Source organism: Liolophura sinensis, chromosome 1, assembly GCF_032854445.1.
Source record: "Liolophura sinensis isolate JHLJ2023 chromosome 1, CUHK_Ljap_v2, whole genome shotgun sequence".
Taxonomy (NCBI): domain Eukaryota; kingdom Metazoa; phylum Mollusca; class Polyplacophora; order Chitonida; family Chitonidae; genus Liolophura; species Liolophura sinensis.
In genome coordinates, this window is record NC_088295.1 from 45,839,073 (window position 1) to 45,859,813 (window position 20,741).

At 37.8% G+C, this 20,741-nt stretch overlaps 1 protein-coding gene across 1 annotated transcript in view; it reads right to left on the reverse strand.

Annotated features, from left to right (window-relative positions):
* The window catches only part of LOC135481723 (caskin-2-like), a 75,984-nt gene extending 55,476 nt beyond the window's left edge, over positions 1–20,508 (reverse strand). The window contains exons 1-6 of the mRNA XM_064761387.1: positions 20,191–20,508; positions 15,186–15,237; positions 13,436–13,533; positions 7,722–7,867; positions 5,743–5,838; positions 816–946 (exon numbers count right to left, since the gene is read on the reverse strand). Of these exons, the coding sequence (XP_064617457.1) occupies positions 816–946; positions 5,743–5,838; positions 7,722–7,867; positions 13,436–13,533; positions 15,186–15,237; positions 20,191–20,284 (617 nt within the window). The 5' untranslated portion in view covers positions 20,285–20,508. The remainder of the gene's footprint in view (positions 1–815; positions 947–5,742; positions 5,839–7,721; positions 7,868–13,435; positions 13,534–15,185; positions 15,238–20,190) is intronic.
* Between the last annotated feature and the right edge of the window lie 233 nt (positions 20,509–20,741).

Sequence of the window (20,741 nt, forward strand, 5' to 3'; positions counted from 1 at the left end):
TAAATCATACATTATTCCAGTAGGATATCATTCTACTTTCAAAACAAACCTGACACCACCTTTCTACAATCAAGAGAACTCTCAGATATCTTACGAAATGAGCAACATAGTCATGGTCGAAATTTTTTTCCATTTTTTTAGGTAATTTTAAACTGACAACTGAAGAAATGGATGGCGGAGGGTTTGTTTAATGACAAACTTGCTAAACTCTAGATGTCCCAAATATAAATACTAATAAAAGCCATGGAATTTTACAATGCAGGAGTGCATTTTCTTTTTTTTTTGGATTTGTATAAATTCATATGAAAAATGTGTGAACAAAAATGTTGTTTTCTTCCAGTTACTGCTCTGCCATAACATACATTCAATACTTGACAACTGACAGTCCTATTCGCAACTTTGCAAATGACAATGCACATGCAAGCACATCACACACGAAACAATGACCAACAGTTGCATGAGCAAGTCTACATCTGCCACTGCAAAGTGTATATGATCACGCATACCTTCTATAAAAGATAAAAAAATCGTACTTCAAAGGCAAAGAAACAGCCTCGAGGTTTAAATGGCTGACCTTTTCCTTTATTTTTTCAAAAAGTTTTTTTTTTTCTTGCCTGCTGCATTACACACAGACTTTGTTAAAATCTGAACCTCTGTTGTCATTGAGTTTGATGCAAATCCTAGCTAGTTTGCCCAGCTTTTAACCTTGACCCTAACAGGGTAATACAACGTAATGCATTGTGCTGCATCAGGAGAACCTTTGTCCACCATGCGACGACCACATATCTCAGACGAGACAGAGAATAAAGGCTTACTTTATCACTTCAGTGTGTCCGTTTTTGGCGGCAGAATGAATGCAGGTGGTGCGGAAGTTGTCTTTCATGTCTTCGGGGCTGTCTTCTAGTAGAATCTGACAAACATTGCAGTTCAGCAGAATTTCAACAACCTGTGAGTGAAAATCAGAAAGCAAAAAAAAGCAATATTAAGCACTTGCACTGCAAGATTTAGGAAACTAGGTCACTTGGAAGTAGGTCAGCTTGCACAATGAGATAACTTTATAAGATGCACCACCATAATGCTGGACGTCGTCGTATAAGTGAAATATTCTTGAGTATGGCTTAAAACACCAATCAAATCAAATAAATGAATAAAAATCATAAGATGCAGAATGCTATTAATATAACAACATGTAAAGTATCGCTTAGCACACAGTATCTAACACGATACAGAGAAAAGATCATGTCAGCCTAAGACACATACAAAATCGAAAACAGCAATCTTTTATCACCCACACACATTCGATACCTAACATTATCATCTGGATATATCTTGGTGTACAGCTCAAGAAAACAACAAATTGTTTACCCCTTTCTCTTTAGGTGGTATTTCAACCAATATTCATTTCAGTCTTTTTCAATATGAAAGATGTGAGGGAAGGAAAGGCAATTGGGTGATAATAGAACAGAGCTCAGATGTAATATACCTGGGTCTGCTCTCAGCACAAGAATCACATAAATCAGATCATGGATGTGCGATATTTAACTTGGTACATCTATAACACTTAGCCAGCAAGGCGCCACAAAGGAGCCAGTAGTATTTGCACCTTACTTGCTACCCCTGATAATACATAGGTTACTGCGAGACACTTTTTTTTTTACTCAATAACATAAATATTAACACCTGTTTTTCAAAATTTCGCTCAACATCGTCACATGTGTAAGGACAACTGTGAAAATGAGACAAACCGGAAACAGACAGATTTGAACTCTCAAGCTCTGCACTGCACAGACAACATGGGTGAATGATTACATACATATGCCCTGACGTTTACTCCTTGTTCTCATGTATCTTAACATTTAATATGAATGCACCATACTAAATACATATATAGCCACAGGCCACTATCTGTATGCACAAGATAGACTAGTATGAGTCACAAGAACCCTGAGTCACTTCTATTCTACACCAGTTCCCAGCATAAATTTATAGGCCTGCGCCGGCTTTGTTGAAAAACTGACCTCACATTATGATCATATAAATGGGCTGCAAGCAGTCATTTATTGACAGATGAACCTTAGTCTCGTCGATATTCTTCCCAATCATTTGGGAAACGTGACAAGAATAAGATCGGTTTAATATGAAACACATTTAACACCTATGCACATACTTCTTATTGTGAATACAGTGAAGTGAAACAAGTGTCTCTTATTGTGCAGTCAATATATAAAGCTGCGTGTTATAAAAGGTGACACTGCCATAGTTCCATTTCTGTCTGGAAAATGTTCACCACTCTGCATTCACACATAACTGATTCACATCGCAAAAGTAAGCGCCATAAAACCGCAGTTGATTTTATTGTTCAAGGCTAAATTCTTACCCACAAACTTAAACCATGCTGAGAATGTGGTATGCGGTGTAGCAAGTATACCACTTCTAATGAATGATCATCAGTCTTGTAAGTGTACATTGCACTCATGGAAATACAAATTTAGGAACAGGTTTTTATTTATCTGATTGGTGTTTTACACCGTACTCAGGAATATATCACTCATACAAATGTGGCCACCGTTAAAGTGGGAGGAAACCGGGGAGTGCCCGGGGTAAACCCACGACCGTCCGCCGTTGATGAAAGATCTTCCCAGGAAGGTCGGAGAGGAAGCCAGCATGAGCTGGAATTGAACTCATTAGAAATGAAGAGAAAACAAGGAACCCTACATATTATAGGTGAATGAATACTGCACATTTGAATCTTTACCAGTCATTCATATGACTACTTAATACCAAAGAATGACGTCTAATGCCAACAGGAACAGCCACACAATATGACAGTTTAACTTTGTGCTCCTAAACAGTCAGTTTAGAAATATGTTTTACTGTTTGTCTGTAACATGCTTGCAATGACAGCTGCAACCTGCAAACCCATCATTTCTACTGAGGTTTTGACTTTTTTTTCTTAATTTCACACAAGTTCACAAAACATTCTAATAATACCCACATCTAATACAAGTCTCACAACTTTCTTCTTCATGAATGACGCCAAAGATGACACATTTTTATAAACCTCTACCTTCCTGGTCATGGAGGTTACCTTCAAACGTTGTCATTCATCTACAAGTCTTCTCTGGATGCCTGCTTAAGTTTTGTACACTTTCATCATAAACACAGGAGGACATTGTTACCCCACGATCACATGTCGAGTTTTAAAAATTTCAGGGATCATTTGGTGCATGAGGAAAATGTCATGACATTTCTCACTAGTGTTGTCAATTCATTATTGCACGTTAAGACAAAAAAAGAAGTCTTTTTTTTTTTTTTTCAAGCACACTTGAAATTTGACACAAACCTGATGATGCAGAGTTTAAAGCCTTGCAGTATTGCAAGTGGATATCCAATTTTACATCCACCAGCACACAGTTTAAATGGATCTGCTGTCAGGATGTAGAAAATATTGTAAGGTAACTGTTCAACATGCACGTTACATTTACATATGTGTCCTACACAGTGGTAAAATTCTCATAAAATACACCCCTTAATACGCCCGGCATAATAATAACCCCATGGCATTATGATGTGCCTCTGTCTGTCGGTGTCGTGAGCTTATGATGTGCCTCTGTCTGTCGGTGTTGTGAGCTCATGATGTGACTCCGTCTGTCAGTGTTGTGAGCTTATGATGTGGCTCCGTCTGTCAGTGTTGTGAGCTTATGATGTGGCTCCGTCTGCCGGTGTTATGAGCTTATGATGTGGCTCTGTCTGCCGGTGTGAGCTTATGATGTGGCTCCGTCTGCCGGTGTGAGCTTATGATGTGGCTCCGTCTGCCGGTGTTGTGAGCTTATGATGTGGCTCCGTCTGCCGGTGTTATGAGCTTAAGATGTGGCTCCGTCTGCCGGTGTTATGAGCTTATGATGTGGCTCTGTCTGCCGGTGTGAGCTTATGATGTGGCTCCGTCTGCCGGTGTTGTGAGCTTATGACTTATGAAGTCCTATGACTTCAAAGTTTCATAAACTTTAAAGAAGTTGAATCAAATTGAATAAAAGAACAATAAGCAAAGGATCTTCAAGGACCTAATATCCTGTGTTATCAAGGGCCATTTAGCATTCAAACTTAAAGTCGAGATTAATTTCATTTTAAACTGAATGCAATAGGATACTACCTGTATTATTAAAACATTGCAATATTAAGGATATTTTCAAGGATTCAAAAATGACCTCTTTTTAAGGATTTTCAAGGTCATGAAAACCTTTCAACATATTTCAAGTGTTGTCAAAGATTTCAAGAAACCCATGACTGTCCTGCTACATGTACCTCTGGAGTTTCACTGATTAACAAGTTTCTCTTATAATTCAGTTCTGTTTATGGCTTTCTTTCAGCATAACACCAGGCCCTCCGACAAGTTACTATCAACTCCTACCTAACTGGTATCACAGTGTACTATCAGTGTGGCATCGCTATGAGACCAGTCTATGGACATGAACAATGTAAACCATTACGAGCAGACTTCATTTCAATTTCATGTCCAAAGCACTATTCTTTAAAGATGCACGTGTATGTCTATCTGAGACCAATTTGAAGTCTGAAAAAAAATGAACACTAAGAAATGCAGGACATTGTGCTAGAAACAAAGAAGAGAATAATAAAATAAAACACGTGTCTTTGTTTTCAATACTATACATAAATACATGTACCATATGGTGCATAATTGTATTTGTCACATTAGAGCATTAGGCACACTAGAGAGATTGAGATATAAGATATGCCTTCCACAGGACATAGCACATATCCATGTACAGTCACTGTGAACATGACCCATCATTTACTCGACCAACATCAACAATTAGTTTTTGTGCACCTGAGCTACAAGGTTCCGACCCAGTGATTTGCTGGTATGAAGTGTCCTTATCGTGTCCATCACCTTTAACTAGACGTTTTACAATCGCCAACTGTCAAAACCAAAACACCTCCACGCATTGGTCTGTGAAAGCCAAGCTTCAGAAAATACATATTCCTGACACATTGATAAATGTCACACTCTGAAGTAGAACTAAGGTCACCTGAATTAAATAAAAGTCTAAAATTGAAGAGGCCTAACATGTACATACATACCGCCTTTTATTACGTGTGCAATCACAATATATGCCTAATACACCTATTATGGTACATGTACGGCAGCACAGTCAAGCACGGGAGCAGTGGGGCACTGGGCGGAACCTAGGCATATCATGTTACCCAAAATTTACGCTGGACATTACACTGCATCCCGTGGTAAATATTTATGCAAATCATAAAACCCCAAAATTTGACAGTGGAAAAAATCTTTCACACTGAATAAAAAGTCTGTCTTTTATTAGATGTATAGGGTTCACAACTTCACACACACAAGCACTGTGATGTTTACAGATGTACTGCACAGCTCATTTGTACATGTTACCAATGCCTTCACCGATCAATGAAGAGCAACACCACCTGAACAATTATTATCATATTTACATTCCATGGCAAACATCAGTACAATAACTTAATACAAGTTCTCAGACAGTCAATACCCTAACAACTTACACAAAAAAAAAAAATTGAAAGAAAGAAAAAAAATGGTGGTGTTGTTGAATTTTTTCACTGCATTATTGGTTTGTAATGTGGTTCACACCCAAACTGAGGCTTCTCTGTGGTTGTACGTTCATGCAGTAACACTGTCACTGTCACACATCTAAGGCATATATGTAAAGCCTTATTTCACGCTTCTCTTACCCCATATCTGCCAAATTCACAGGCCAGGTCCAACGGTGTTTTGTATTCTTTATTTCTGGACGTGGGACTTGCATGCTGGCTTAGCAGGGCATTCACCTGGTGCAACAGAAACTTACATTGTACAGATATGCAAAACACAGGTAAATGTTCACTGACAAATTTAATGGTTGGCTGCTTCACTACCACCTTTATCTTGATCAACATACAAATTGCAGTGCTCAAAATCTCTTTGGGACAATCATTTAAATACACCAGATCTTTTCATTCTTTTCTTCGAGGTTTCTGAAGCATTGAGCATTACGTATCAGATAAAAGGTGTGCCTGTACCTGCAAAGCGGTAGAATACCAGCTGCACTGGCTCTAACTTGCCACCTTAACATTTCCAGGTTAGTTGGACTGCAACTCCCCCCCCCCCCCCCCCGCCCTCCTATAAAGGCCAGTTTGGAAATTCCCAACAAGGTTAAATAGCTTTGGGTTTAATCTAGCATATCAAATATAACATCAATTTGTCCACCCTACAGCACACTGAACAGATAACAATTTTTATCTCAGCATTAAACCATTAACAGTCAAATACATGCTTAATTTTTTAAATGTGAGCAGGATTCAGTGTGATCATAGGAAAATCTGTTTTTAATTGACTCACAGAGCATTAAAAGCTTATTCACCTGTGAAGTAAAGATAAAAAAAAATACTGTAATGGTATTGTAAATCAAATTCACAAGAGAGAAAGCCTCCCAAAAATATGACAACATAGGCTATAATTGCACAGTGCTTTCGGTAAGGACCCAATTGTAGATTACATATCTTCCTTTTTATCTTTTGTAAATCAGAGTGCAAAAGGTTAAAACTGACTAGGAAGTTCACTACAGCACATGTATGTAGTCTTTCCTGCACAACAAGAATGTGTGTATTTTGGCTGCAACTTATAAACATGGTGGAAGCCGCAAGACAAATACACACGTGTGTTAAAGCTGTTAGAAAAACACACTGTATGTGTATATTTGTACAATCGAACAAGAAAGATATAAACCTTACATGAAAATAATCACCAATTAACCCAGATATACTTTCCCTCATGGATTGGGCATTAATGTACAGGTGCATTACAAAACCAAATCTGGACCAGTCCGCCAGTTTCCTGCTTTTGCTGCTTTCCTCCCAAGAGGAATCATGGATGAGCAAAGTAACAGCTTGTATTAAGCTAACATAAAAAAGTTTACATGGGCAGACTTTGGCTATGGTCATGATACTGTACATGTTCAAAACTGAAACAGGGCCAAACAATACTCAAACATCTAGTCACTTTTTTCTCCCCCTAAAATTCTAGACCCCAAACAACGCACACAAAAAAGTCTCCCCCCCCCCCCCTCCGTATTATTTTATGACATTTATTTGCCCCTAAAAAAGGACTTTGTTCAGACTTAGGCGGCACATGGAAATCACACAGCAGATGCCAATGCAACCTACAGCACCAAGTCAGGTGCCTAAAAAACTTCATCCTGTTGCAAAAAAAAGCACACTACAAAGACTGATGGGCAATAAAAAATTGTACATCACAAAAATCAAATGTTATTTCCTTTCGCATCTGTGAATCCCAAACAATGTATGAATATTGTATAAGGTCATTTATATGTTGCCATGGTTTTATAAAAACACCATGTAAGCCAGAAATTAGGCAGGTAACACTGGCTGCTGCCAGTCATGCCCAATGTAACTCATTTCTGCAACCTTTCTGCAAAATCTCTACTGTACTTTTGTACAATCTTTATTGGATTTGAACTGATGACCTCCGGACCCAACCACAGCTTTTCTAATAAGCGCTCTCCATGTATCACAGAACTTCATGGAATTCGCTGGAGCTGTCAATAAATTTCAGTACAAGAGCATCTTGCTGTTCAAACATGTATATGAATTTAATGCTGACCACAGCAGATGCAGAAGCTCACTGACACACGGTGTTTGCATATTTTACTTACCACATCCACATGTCCATGTTGGCAGGCAAGGTGAAGAGGAAGGTCCCCATTGAAGGCTTGTTCATTAACAGGGGCCATCCAGTACAGTAGTATCCTCACAGGGTCCATCAGACCCTGCCAGGCTGCATAGTGCAAGGGGGTCATCCCTGAAACACAGAATTTCATATTTATTGCATGTGCTTCCTGATCATGTATCACACTGTTCAATGTTCAAGCACTGTGTTCCTGAAATAGTATATACATGTAAACGAGTTAAAGTTTGAAGATAGAGACCCTGAAATTAGAACAGTTGATAGGGATTATGTAATGTAATCATCAACCCGCAATCTATTCTTAGAGTGGTATGTGCATGTACATATACTTTGATCACAGCTCGCATAGCTGTACTTTGTTTGTAAAAACTAAAGAAACAAATAAACAAAGTGTATTTATTTATTTAATTAGTGTTTAACGCACAGCCTGGGGAAACCCACGACCAACCGCAGGGTGCTGGAAGACCATCTCACATACATGTGGACAGCATGAGCAATTGCAATGGTGAGAGGCTTCTGTCACGGTGTTCAGGAGGTATATATACAGAGTGTCTGAGAAGTGCATTTACAAAATCCCAGAAAGGTGCACATAGAGGCAGTGCCTTCATCAAGTGTCTGGGAAGTACATATACAGTGTCTCAGAGGAGGTGCATGTGGAAAGTGGCAAAGGGAAGGTGCATGTACATGTACATAGTGTCTCAGGGGAGGTGGAAGTACAAAGTGCCAAAGGGGAGGTGAATGTACAAAGTGTCTCAGGGAGGTGGACGTACAAAGTGTCTCAGGGAGGTGGATGTACAAAGTGTCTCAGGGAGGTGGATGTACAAAGTGCCAAAGGGGAGGTGAATGTACAAAGTGTCTCAGGGAGGTGGACGTACAAAGTGTCTCAGGGAGGTGGACGTACAAAGTGTCTCAGGAAGGTGGATATACAAAGTGTCTCAGGGAGGTGGATGTACAAACTGTCTCAGGGAGGTGGATGTACAAAGTGTCTCAGGGAGGTGGATGTACAAAGTGTCTCAGGGAGGTGGATGTACAAAGTGTCTCAGGGAGGTGGATGTACAAACTGTCTCAGGGAGGTGGATGTACAAACTGTCTCAGGGAGGTGGATGTACAAAGTGTTTCAGGGAGGTGGATGTACAAAGTGTCTCAGGGAGGTGGATGTACAAAGTGTCTCAGGGAGGTGGATGTACAAACTGTCTCAGGGAGGTGGATGTACAAAGTGTCTCAGGGAGGTGGACGTACAAAGTGTCTCAGGGAGGTGGATGTACAAAGTGGCTGGGATGTGCATACAATCTACAGCAGATTCAGATCATTTGACATTTAACAAATAAACATCGTAATATTGATCATTTTATTCACATTTCAATTATTATTCTGACTATAGCTATTGGCCCATACACATTACTACTGAGAGAGCCATATGAAAACTCCAGCCCACATGTTACGATACCTGGTGTATACTGGAATAAAGTACCTGGTAGATAATTTGGAGCAGATGTGAAACATTTGGAATCTATAGTACAATACCATGTAGGAATAGAAGCACCTGATGGTGATCAGTCTCCCTGTAACCTGTGTATGCTGTATACAAACATACACAATAATAATGTGGGAAATGCCTTATTGTAGCTCTTATTGTACTGTTACAAATGGTGCTTATAACATATGCTTATAACACATCTCCCCCTGTCCAGACAAATCATTGTACATTTAAGACTGCTTAGGAAATTTCTGAACTTCTGAAGGCAGAGTGTAGTAAACGCATTTTATGAACTGCTCAGTACAGTTCTCTGTAAGTGATATTCACTTACTCAGCCGAGCAATACAAGCATCATGCCTTTGGAGGTGTGAACAGGTGAGTGACATCAACATTCATGTGGACAGTCGAATGATGTCCGTTCTTATTTATGTAGACTGGTGAACAATACATGTATTCCCTTTCAAATATAAATTACACAGGCCAATATATGTAGAGCCCAGCATCTCAAGATATATTCTGACAACCACCACAGTTAAGGACTCCAGGCATAACTGCGCACATCACAGTTAATTAAACCCTCTGGTAAAACATCATCATTTCTGCAGCAAACAGCTACAGCTGGTGTTATTATGTGTGTATATGATGCGTGGAAATAAAGCTGCCCTAAGTTAACAGCACTGACAATCACTGGACAGTTATGTGTTTTTCTTGCTATGAACAAAGAGATTACACAATTATAACATTTCAGCGCATATAAACGTTCGCGGATGTGTACAGATTTATGTAATAATGTGTTCAACCCCTTTAATACAAAATATTACACGTTACAGTAATGACATGAGACAGTACGCTACACCGAGTGGCGTGGTTATCATTAAATATGTTTCTGTGCGTGTGAATCATGGAGTCTGGATGTGGGATGTTTATCAAACACAGGATAGGGTGTGAAGTCAGTGTTACCAAACACAGCACATGTTACCACAACATACTATATAACAACATGTCTACTGGCTACCCTGGCTGTCTGATCAAATTATGACGCCCCCAAACACCTATACCCATACATGACCATGCCACGCGAAACTCAATGGTGCAAAAAATACCGCTGATACATGTTTAACTCTGCATACTGCAGGTACATGTACACCCTTTATAAATACTGCGGATGGTCATGGGTTTCCCTTGGACTGAACCTGTTTCTCCCACCATAATGCTGGCCACTGCCATATAAGTGAAATATTCTGGAGTATGGTGCAAAACTCTAACCAAATAAATACGCAAAGCATTTGTAAATACCCTAAATGACCAGAAATTTTGTTCTGAACTTTTATTGATTTTTCTATAGATTTTAGAAAGGTGTTTTGAGGTTTGTTAGGAACATGGAATGATATTCTACTGGAAAATTGCGAGTTTCAGCACCAAAAACAATATTTTGTGTCATTTATTTGCCTCTAAATATGCATGTTTGTGGGCAAAATTTTAGGTCCTTTAGGGGAAATTGCCTTTTCAGTCTCATCATGAGATAATTTCTCCTGACTTAATGGTTACTAATGCAGATGGATGAATACAAGTAAGTATTCTCCACTATACTAGAAAATACACATCAAGCATCTGACTGAGAACTATTTCCAAAATTTTTTCTAATAAACACAACTGAATGCAATCAATTGTTATGAAGATGGTCTATACAGGAAACGTTTACATGTACTTGTATTTTATTAGGCATTGATGGTGTCAAAGGGGATTATTTCAGCTTTTAACATTATCAAATTTCAAACTCTACTCTTACATTAAATATATGTACATGGTTTACAATTACTTGGATATTATTTCTTGTTTCACAAATTACAAGTATGTCCCATCATTCATTTTCATAATGGTGCTCTTTAAAACCAACTGGATTTGATCACCAGTTTATGAAGTAATGACACTCAGAATTTATCACTTGAACATTACAATGCGCATTTTAATACATCTTTGAAATGTTCCACCAACAGAACACATATACAGGTAAAAATCAGGTGTAAACACATGAAAGGGAATTAATCACGAAACATTTAAATATACGTGTGCATACATTCATGTATTTGCCCTATTTGTCTCAGTGTTCAGAAATTATTTATGTAATATATTTGATTGCTGTTTTACGCCATACTCAAGAATATTTCACTTATTCAACTGCAGGTGGCATTTTGTTAAGAGGAAACTAGGCAGAGCTATTACATGTACACAGTACATCACTTTGGAAACATAAACAGAATATGACCATCTACTGTTTTACTAAAAAGGTATATGTGTATGTAAAAAGGTATATGTATGTAAAAAGGTATACGTGTATGTAAAAAGGTATATGTTTATGTAATAAGGTACATACATGTATGCAACAAAATTTCTGTGCAGGCATAACATTCGAACTTGCACCTTAAAACCCCTACAATTGAAGACTCTAATTGTGCTAGCTACCAAGAAAAAAAAAAAACAGAATTCCATGTACATGTAGTCCGTCTGTTGACAGGTGTTGTGACACAAGGACTACCTGACTGACCACTCAACACGTTCTGCTGTTACACCTGTCAAAAGAATCAGGTAATGTCTCTCCTACTCCATCAGAACATGGGGTACATGTGTAACTAGGAGAAAATCTACCAGGGGCAAGTCCCAACCTATGATATTTTCACAGCACTGCAGGTTTGCACTGAAACAGTGAACAGGTGTTTATACATGTAGATATTTTGGGCCGACCCTCTGTTTCTGCGCTATTTACGGGGATATCTGTATAGGACGTGCTGACTGTCACAAACCTGATCAGTTCACACACAGACTAACTTGACCTACAGTGCAAATGTACATGGTTGGCCTTTTAGGTACACAGCTATCACAAACCATTTAGAAACTGATCTAACAGAACATGCAATTGCTTGTTTGAATCAGTGACTGAGTAGCTAAGAGAAAGTATAGCTGTTGTTGTGATGCTGTTAAGGCTGATTTGTACTGTATTGTATCTGTTCTTCAGAGTAAGCCAAGTCATACACATGAATTATCGTCATGAGAAATTGAAAATAGGTGTCTGGTTTTGGATTCTAGTACACAAATGTGAAATGTAAATAAATATTAGAATCTGAGTATCAGGAATGAACCATAAATTGCTAAACAGAGGAAATCAGGTATCACTGCATTACACTGTATTTATTTCTCTTGCTACGTTATAAACATGGCATAAAACATCAATCAAAAATAAATAAATAAAAAATAAAATAAATTACACAAAATAAATAAATAAATATAAACAAACTTAATTAACATTAACTGTTAAGAATTACTGCAAAAATGGCATGACCTTGAGATTTAAAATATGGTGAAAAGAAAATAAGAAAAATGGACCTGATCAAAGTTCATAGAAGAAAACATGATTCCTTTGTTTGCTACCTGTTTAATCAAAACAACTTTTTTCTTATTTTTTTGTTTACAAGGCTCCATCAGTTTCAGAATTTACTTCCAACTATTAACTGTAAGACCATAGATTTAGCCGGACTTTTAAATCAGGCCGTCTCTTTCTCAATTTTCTCCTATATTTCCCCTAGGTTAATTTTGTCAGAATAGGGCATCTCAAAGACATTGGGACATCCCCCTGGGCTAAACCTATGTGCAAGACTCACAGCACCTTTGCTGACAGATTACATTTGATAAAGAACTACAGAAGGATTTGTGGACATCTTTACTTAAAGAAAACCTTTATCATGCTAACAAGTATATGCATTCCTTCAGCATTTCCAGTGCTGAAGATCCTGTATGTTTCAGAAATGAATTTCAGTACAGTTTGGGCACTTATTTTCACTAAGGTTTTATCTCCCTTCAGAAATGTCTTGAAGTTCTCCACTAACATCACTACTATTTTCTTTGCTTTCGTTTCATTTGTGGTTTGATGTTACTTTCGGTGACCCGTAAGACAATCTAATCACTACACCATCCCAGTGAGAACTTGTCATTCTAAATGTGTCACTCAAATACATGTCTCTCGTCACTGTCTAAGATCTGAATAAGAAACTACATGTTTCCATCTGTCTTATGTTTCCCTACAGGTTGGGAAATCCATACAGAAGTATGGCCCTAAACTTCAGATGCACAGATAGTAAAGCCGCTGCACCAAATGCACTTGCAGGCATAGTCCTTGTGAGCACAGTACCATATTACCCCTGATCTCTCACCTTTGTTGTCCTTGACCCCAACTTGAGCGCCAGCTTCCAAGAGGGTTCGCATAATCCCAGTGTTACCCATGAGGGCAGCTTGGTGCAAGCTCGACATCCTAATCAAAAATCAAACAAAAACAGACATATTTATAACAACACTAACAGCAACAACAACATCAGATATAAAATATGAAATCAATGAAATGGATACACTATCAACAACAAAGCACATGTGGGTAATAGGTTCCCATTTTGTTTTGCGTTTTGGGGGCTTGAGCTCTAACATCAGTTCAAACGATATCATGGTTATATCATATACAAGTACCCTTGTAGTAGACTGGTCTCAATGGAGATACATTGGTCATACTGCCTGATTGTATTGCTATATAGAAGACAGTACTTGACATAGCCTCTCATGCTGAATGCAATGTCAGGAAGTTCCAAGAGTGCATATGACTTGAGTCGGCATGCGTCAGTTGTGTTTCTGAGTTATGACAGGGACATTTAAATAGTACTGGCAAGTTGATATTTCAATAGTTAATTTACAAAAATGTTTGCACAATTTCTTTTCACACACAAGAAATGCAAATGGTCCCAATATACTATTTTACCATTATACACATAAGTATTAAAGAGGTTTACTTTTTTCAAATATATTACAAAGTTTACAGCTTGATTAAGTGAAAAGGTGTCAAAAGGTGTCAAATGACAAAGTCCATGTACAGTATGCAGTCCAATATGTTACATTATACTAATGTCAATATTGTCAATCTTTTAATATGTTAAAGAATTTAAATCCAGACTGAAATAAACAAATGAATCTACAAGAACTACCCAGAATGATCACACCTTTGTAAATTTTATTCTGTTAGTTTATATTAAATAAACTGATCATGGAACAAAACTGTGGATAAAGGTTGAAACATCCCGATTACACCTGAGTAAGGAAGGTGAATAGAACTGCTACAAATACCTTCTGTCTAGCATATCTATTTTATATGATAACATGTAAGTGTTATGTGTGTCATTAAAATTCTGAACTACCCCAGTCCTTTTGCACGAAGACAAACTATTAAGGCAGTAGTCATTTACCATGAACATAAGGGTACGCAGTATTCCCTACACTGTATCTACATGTGCCCAAGCTCACATACAAACAAATTCACTTAGTTCATACATGAAGTTTTGTGCTGACTGGTACTGACTACCTATTAACAAAATCCAATCGAAACACTGGCTGTTGACTGCAAGGTTTATTCATAGAGGACATTCAATACTAACCAATTTTAGATTCCCTTTACGTTTAACATCTGTAATTTCGCTGATCCTCAAATTAACAACAGGGTGATACCATGATTCTGTTGGTACGCTACACCATCAAATCTAAAGGGAGTTGTCCATTGTTTTCACTGAAGATCACTGCCTTCCAGTGATGTCAAACAACAAAGGCCATACAGCTTTAGTTAGTCAATTGAACTCCCATTATAAGACTCTTATTGTCTGCGATTGATTTCATCAATAAATGCAATTTGACCCGCTCGTCGTGCGTGATTCAACGATTCCTGATCAACTAATTGTTATTACCAAAGCCTACAAATGCCGTGAGATACCACTCTATAACCATCAAGCCAAAATAGGGCTCCGCAGGCAAAGCTATTAATTGTGACAAGAACTATGGCTACAATGATGTGGCTTGTATAAACAGAGGCATGAACTGATAGCATCTGTACTAGTAACAGCTGGCAGCCGACTGTGTACAAATACTTACCCATCTCCATCCTGGTAGTTAATATTCAGCTTTTTGGTAGACCCAATTAATTCTGAAAAAAAATAGAATAGCAAGAATGAATAAACTACATGTATTATGGCTCAGTGCCATGTTGGCAATATTTCAGCAAATACTGTGTCATCAGAACAGGCACATGAACAGATAGTAAATTAAAATGATCAAATCTCAGCATTTAAATGTACGTGAAGGACACTGCATTGTGTGCAGATATTATAAAGGTACTGTCTTTCCAAAGCCTTTTCACATCTAAACATGTATTTAATTATTTATTTGATTGGTGTTTTATGCCATACTCAAAAATATTTCACTTATAGGACTGCAGCCAGTATTATAGTGGGACGAGCACAGGAGACACCCACGACCCCACATATAGCCAGAGAGGAAGCCAGCATGAGCTGGACTTGAACCCACAGTACCTGCATTGGTGAGAGGGCTCTGGGCCACTGAGCTCCACTTCATGTAAACATGTAATATTGTTTATTTACCAAATTTATTTGAATGGGTCCAGATTAATACATTACACTGTAATCACCAACCATCGCAGAGATACTAGCATCAGACAAAAATCCTGATTAAATTGTAGTTATGTTTTAATAGAACTACTGTGTTCACACTCATTTACAACACATTTTCTTACGTCCTAAATTTGACTAACATAGTCTGCAGGTCAGTGTACTAAACTGCCTCAATTTGACTTGTGCACATGTACATATGTAACAAATGGATGTAGCATACACACATTTTACATATTACATCAGAAACAGGTTTAGGAATAACAGAAGATATAGTTAAATTAATAATTATTTGACTTGTGTTTAACATTATGGCCATAGTAAAACCAGTTCATATCAGGCCTGAGATATCGGATTATATGACAAATTGACACAAGAACAAAGAACGTCTCTCTATGAACTTGTTTTATACTATGCAACAGGTACAAGTGATTGTTATTACAGGTGTCATATAAATAAGACTGCTGTGAATTTCACCACCACTCTGTTTTTCTTATTAACACAGAACAGTACAGGTGTACTGCTACTCACATTAACGTTTGTCAGAGTGCCAAGTTGCCAACATTTGCCAACTTTACTGCTGTGTAATTTGTCAGTCAACAATATTTCACAACATGAATGTTTTCCACAGGTACATGTACATAAATAACATTACAAATGTGAACTATATAATCCTTCTTTCATGCCAGCCAGTATTAGCTATCATCAGAATGGAGGGCAAACTGATAATGACATTGTGAATATAAAGTTCAATAATAATAACAAAACACTTATCTAGCAAAAACGCAAAAACTATTTGTTTTGTTATTATAAATTTTATGATTATAAAAGAATTTCAAAATAAAATGAAGTCCTTTATATAGCCATATATGCAAAACAGACTACTTACACAATGTAAAATAAAGCACATAATGTAACACTAACTGAATACATGTCTAAATTTATATCACTTAAACATGGACTCTAGTGTCTGATAACTGGAAGCTTAATCTCATCTAACTTGGTACTTATCTCAAGAGCAGTGAGGCTAGAAAATGTAAGTTTAAGAGTTCTATTTTTTGGTATCAAAATCAACATTTACAGTATCCCCCACTAGTTATGACTGATGCACAGACCAGTTCCATATACAAGTGTAATGCAAAGGTCAGTTAAACTCTTGAAAGGTCTTCAGTCACAATGCTCAGCCTGTCAATAGTAGCAGTCCATTTACAACAAAATTGTGAAGAATAACCGATCACGAATCATTTCAAAAATCAATCAAACAGTGTATTGTGACATTAATTCCATATTGGAGACATTACAAGAAGCACATGTACTAAAAAGAGATCAAAAAGATACAAGTGCAATTCCCAGGGGGACTTTCTAATTGTGGCTGATACCAAATCCTTAATACTATTGCTAATTCCCACAGGGTGAGGTCACCTAACCCAGTAAGGTTAAACAGTAGGGCTGCTGGGGTTGCAGCTAATTATTCTCACTCATCAAAGTTCCTCACAGATGGTCTCTTACTTAATGGCCAAACTCTGAGGGGAAGAACAGATGTTCAGGGCTTTGAGGCATCCTTTCCATAAGGGTTGCTGGGGAACTGTTTAAGATGATGCAGGGAGAAAGTGTGCTGTAAGACATTCCAGCCTGTACTCTCTAACAGTTGGTGGTAACAGATTCTGGCAAAGGTGCACACTTCAGCCTTTTACTAGACTTCAATGTGTGTATCTATATCCTAACTACATCCACGAATTACTAACACTTATTCTGTAACACTCTACATCTACAAATCGCAGATTTATCAGGCAATAACACTCATCACACTTATATATGAAATACATCACAGCCAAAATCAATCATTTACACTTATTTTGCGATATATTACATCCACAAATGATGTACAATTCTAATCCGCTTGATTACATCTACAAATCACACAAAATCACAGTAAGAAAATGATTGTTTATTTAGGAACACTTTCATCAGAATTTTGATACCAAAAGTTTTGTTTTTAATGTCATGGACTAGCCACATGCACTTATGTAAAATATGCTTTCTGTTGAAATCTCCCTGCAGAAGTTGTCGACTTGGTCTTCAATCAAGGCTATGACATATGTGTACAATGAAAGTAGTGCACGTAGTTGCTTTCATTTCAGTAAAAGCTGATTTTGATAAAAAAAAATTGACAATTTAACAGTACATATAACTGGTGCTATATTGTAATTTCTCAGTTGTTAACAGTTGATGAAAACAAACAGCTGTGTATTTCAATACATCATAGAGTCATGGCACATTTAAATTTTCCATCCCATCACGGGATCACACATGCAAGTAAAGTGACTGCTGAAAATAGCAATAGCAATGGTACAGTGTAAAATACAGATGTACGGGATATTATTTATTAACACTGATACATGTATGTATGTGCGGAATATATTAGTAGCCAGCATGATCACTCACGTGTTTGAGTTGATGCTATGATTATAATCCCGATATCATGTCGATACCCAGCATGGCAGCCATATAATTAAATCTCAGCCCTGATCACACAGCACAGTGTGAAGACAGAGCCTCATATCCTAAATGACATTGGCAAGGTGATGATAAATACATTAACAGGTGATTATTAATCATAGGTACAAAAGACTGGGAGTGGCCAGCCACCTGGAATGTGTGTCACGTACATGTCTCCAGGCATCTTTATTTGTAAACAAAAACATTTTCAGAATGTCCCTGGAGCAATCAAATAATTTAATAAATTTAAAACCATGACAGATTTATGTTCCATATATACACATGAAAATTAGCACGTTAAGTGTCTGCTGTAACATTTAACACAAGGTTGCAAAGACAGTCAATACAACAATTGGTGAATCAAGAAAGAGGCTCATCATATTAATGAACACAGATATAACATCCTGCCTACCACCTGGATGGTGGTAACCTATACAAGCATGAAAATTTTATGGTCTGATTATTAAGTCGAATGTGATTATCCATGATAAAGAACAACAAAAACATTCACTTGTCTCAAAACCCAGAGGGGCTGTCGTTTTAGTGTATGAAGTGGAGAGGTCTCAAATAAACACTTTGAAATTACAGTTCAGTTTTTTCATTCAAACAGGAAACTGTTCCTACATGTATTTGAACAGAGCCAGGTGGGTCATTCAGCATGCAAGATTACCCATTCAACTGACTGGAATATTATGATGCACTCGAAGATTCATTTCTGTGACAGCACTAGGGTGTACAGGTGGAGAAAACTCCAAAGGAAAGCACTCCACCTTGGCAACCTAGCCATATGTATACCTGTTAAACATCCCACCTCCACCCTCCCCAAATTTAGTGCCAATTAGTGGACATTCAAACTATATCTCCTGATTTAAAGAACTGTTCCCAATCCTGTTTTGAGGACATTTGAGTTTGTCAAGTACATTTAGCCTTGTATAAATATTCTGAATTGGATTACAGCAAAATAAACTGTAAGCAAACATCACCCAATGAATTCCTAAAGGACCTAACATATTATGATATTAAGCAGTTTTCTCTTCCTACTCACCAGTTTAACTTACTTTATTTTCAGCACCCCTGATTACAGTAAATAAGGAGAGAATTTGAACCACTACAATGTTGTTTTTTCATTATCGTACACTGTAGTAGTTTAGTTTTTTTTCTGGTTGTTTGCTAGGCAGTGAGTGTCATATTATTTCAAAGTAACTATACGTACAACATCAGCACTCACAATATGCGCTCTTTCACTCCTATCCCAGCTGCCCTGATCTGTTTTACAAAGTCAGTTCAAGTTACAGCCGATAATGTTTAAGACAACCTTAGCCTCTTCCTTACACCATTAGAGAAGTGCACCCTCTATATTTTGGTTCACACCAGAACCAAATAATTATAGCACTAGTACAAATACTATGTACATGTGAGTGTATTATTACCCAAGCATACCTGTTAACTGTATACAGTCATATTCTGACAAATGTTCTTCAACAGATAATACAATGTAAGCAGATTTTGTAATGGTTCTTGGCATGGAACCAACTACATGTAGTATAAGTAAACAAGCCCACAAAAAAACAAAACCTGCCGAAGCAGCTAATCAAATAATCCATGTTAACAAATTATTTCTATCTCAGGTAGGTCTGCACTTGTTTCTTATCTCAGTGTAATTTCCGTTATTCACAAATTCAATTTTTCAAGTATGAATTACTGAGTAAGACTAGGTTCACACAGGTGCGATGTAACACTTAACATTCCAAACACGATGTAAAACAAACAAAATATTATTTCCAACACAAGACACGAAAGACGCTGGTTGCTACAACGTGGGGGAATGCAGTGGTGAAGGGCAATATGGGGAGGGGTTGAAAGGGGGGGGTGGGGGTGTTGTTGTTGTTCAGGAAAACGAGTAAACTTCTGTCAATTATAATGATACTTAGAATTAAAGTCGAGCTTAAATAACAATTTCCGTCGCCACTTACTCTTTCCTGTCTTGCCGGCCTTGCCCAGAATTTTCACAACGGCGTGAGAGTCTTGCTCTTTCACAGCCTGCAGAAGGTCTTGATCTTTACCCATGATCAAAATTTCTCGAGTCAAATTCTTCCGATTTCGTCCATTTTTGCGTCCTTCAAAACTTACTTTGCTGACCCATCTAAAGTATTCCTCGATGAAAACAGTATGTGTGACGAACACTCGTGCCCTTAATTTCCTCGCCGTGTTACAAATAAAGCCACGGTAGATCGGGAGCGCGGAAAACTTTGCCTGCTCCAGACATGTTGACAAATGAACACCTTTTCGTCACACTCCCTCCATTCTCGGAGTGCCGTCTGCGCCTGCGCGAGATAAATGCAATGATGAAACAGTCAGGTGACAAGCAGGTAAACTGTCAGAAAAGGCTGACCTCGACATTTACCCTGTCTACAGTGCGTCTAGACAATCCGATTGAAGCCCGATAGCTCTGACCAAAGCAAGGACAAACGGCTTTACACAGGAACTAACCCACTAGATGTTGGACAATGTTTGATAGAATTTA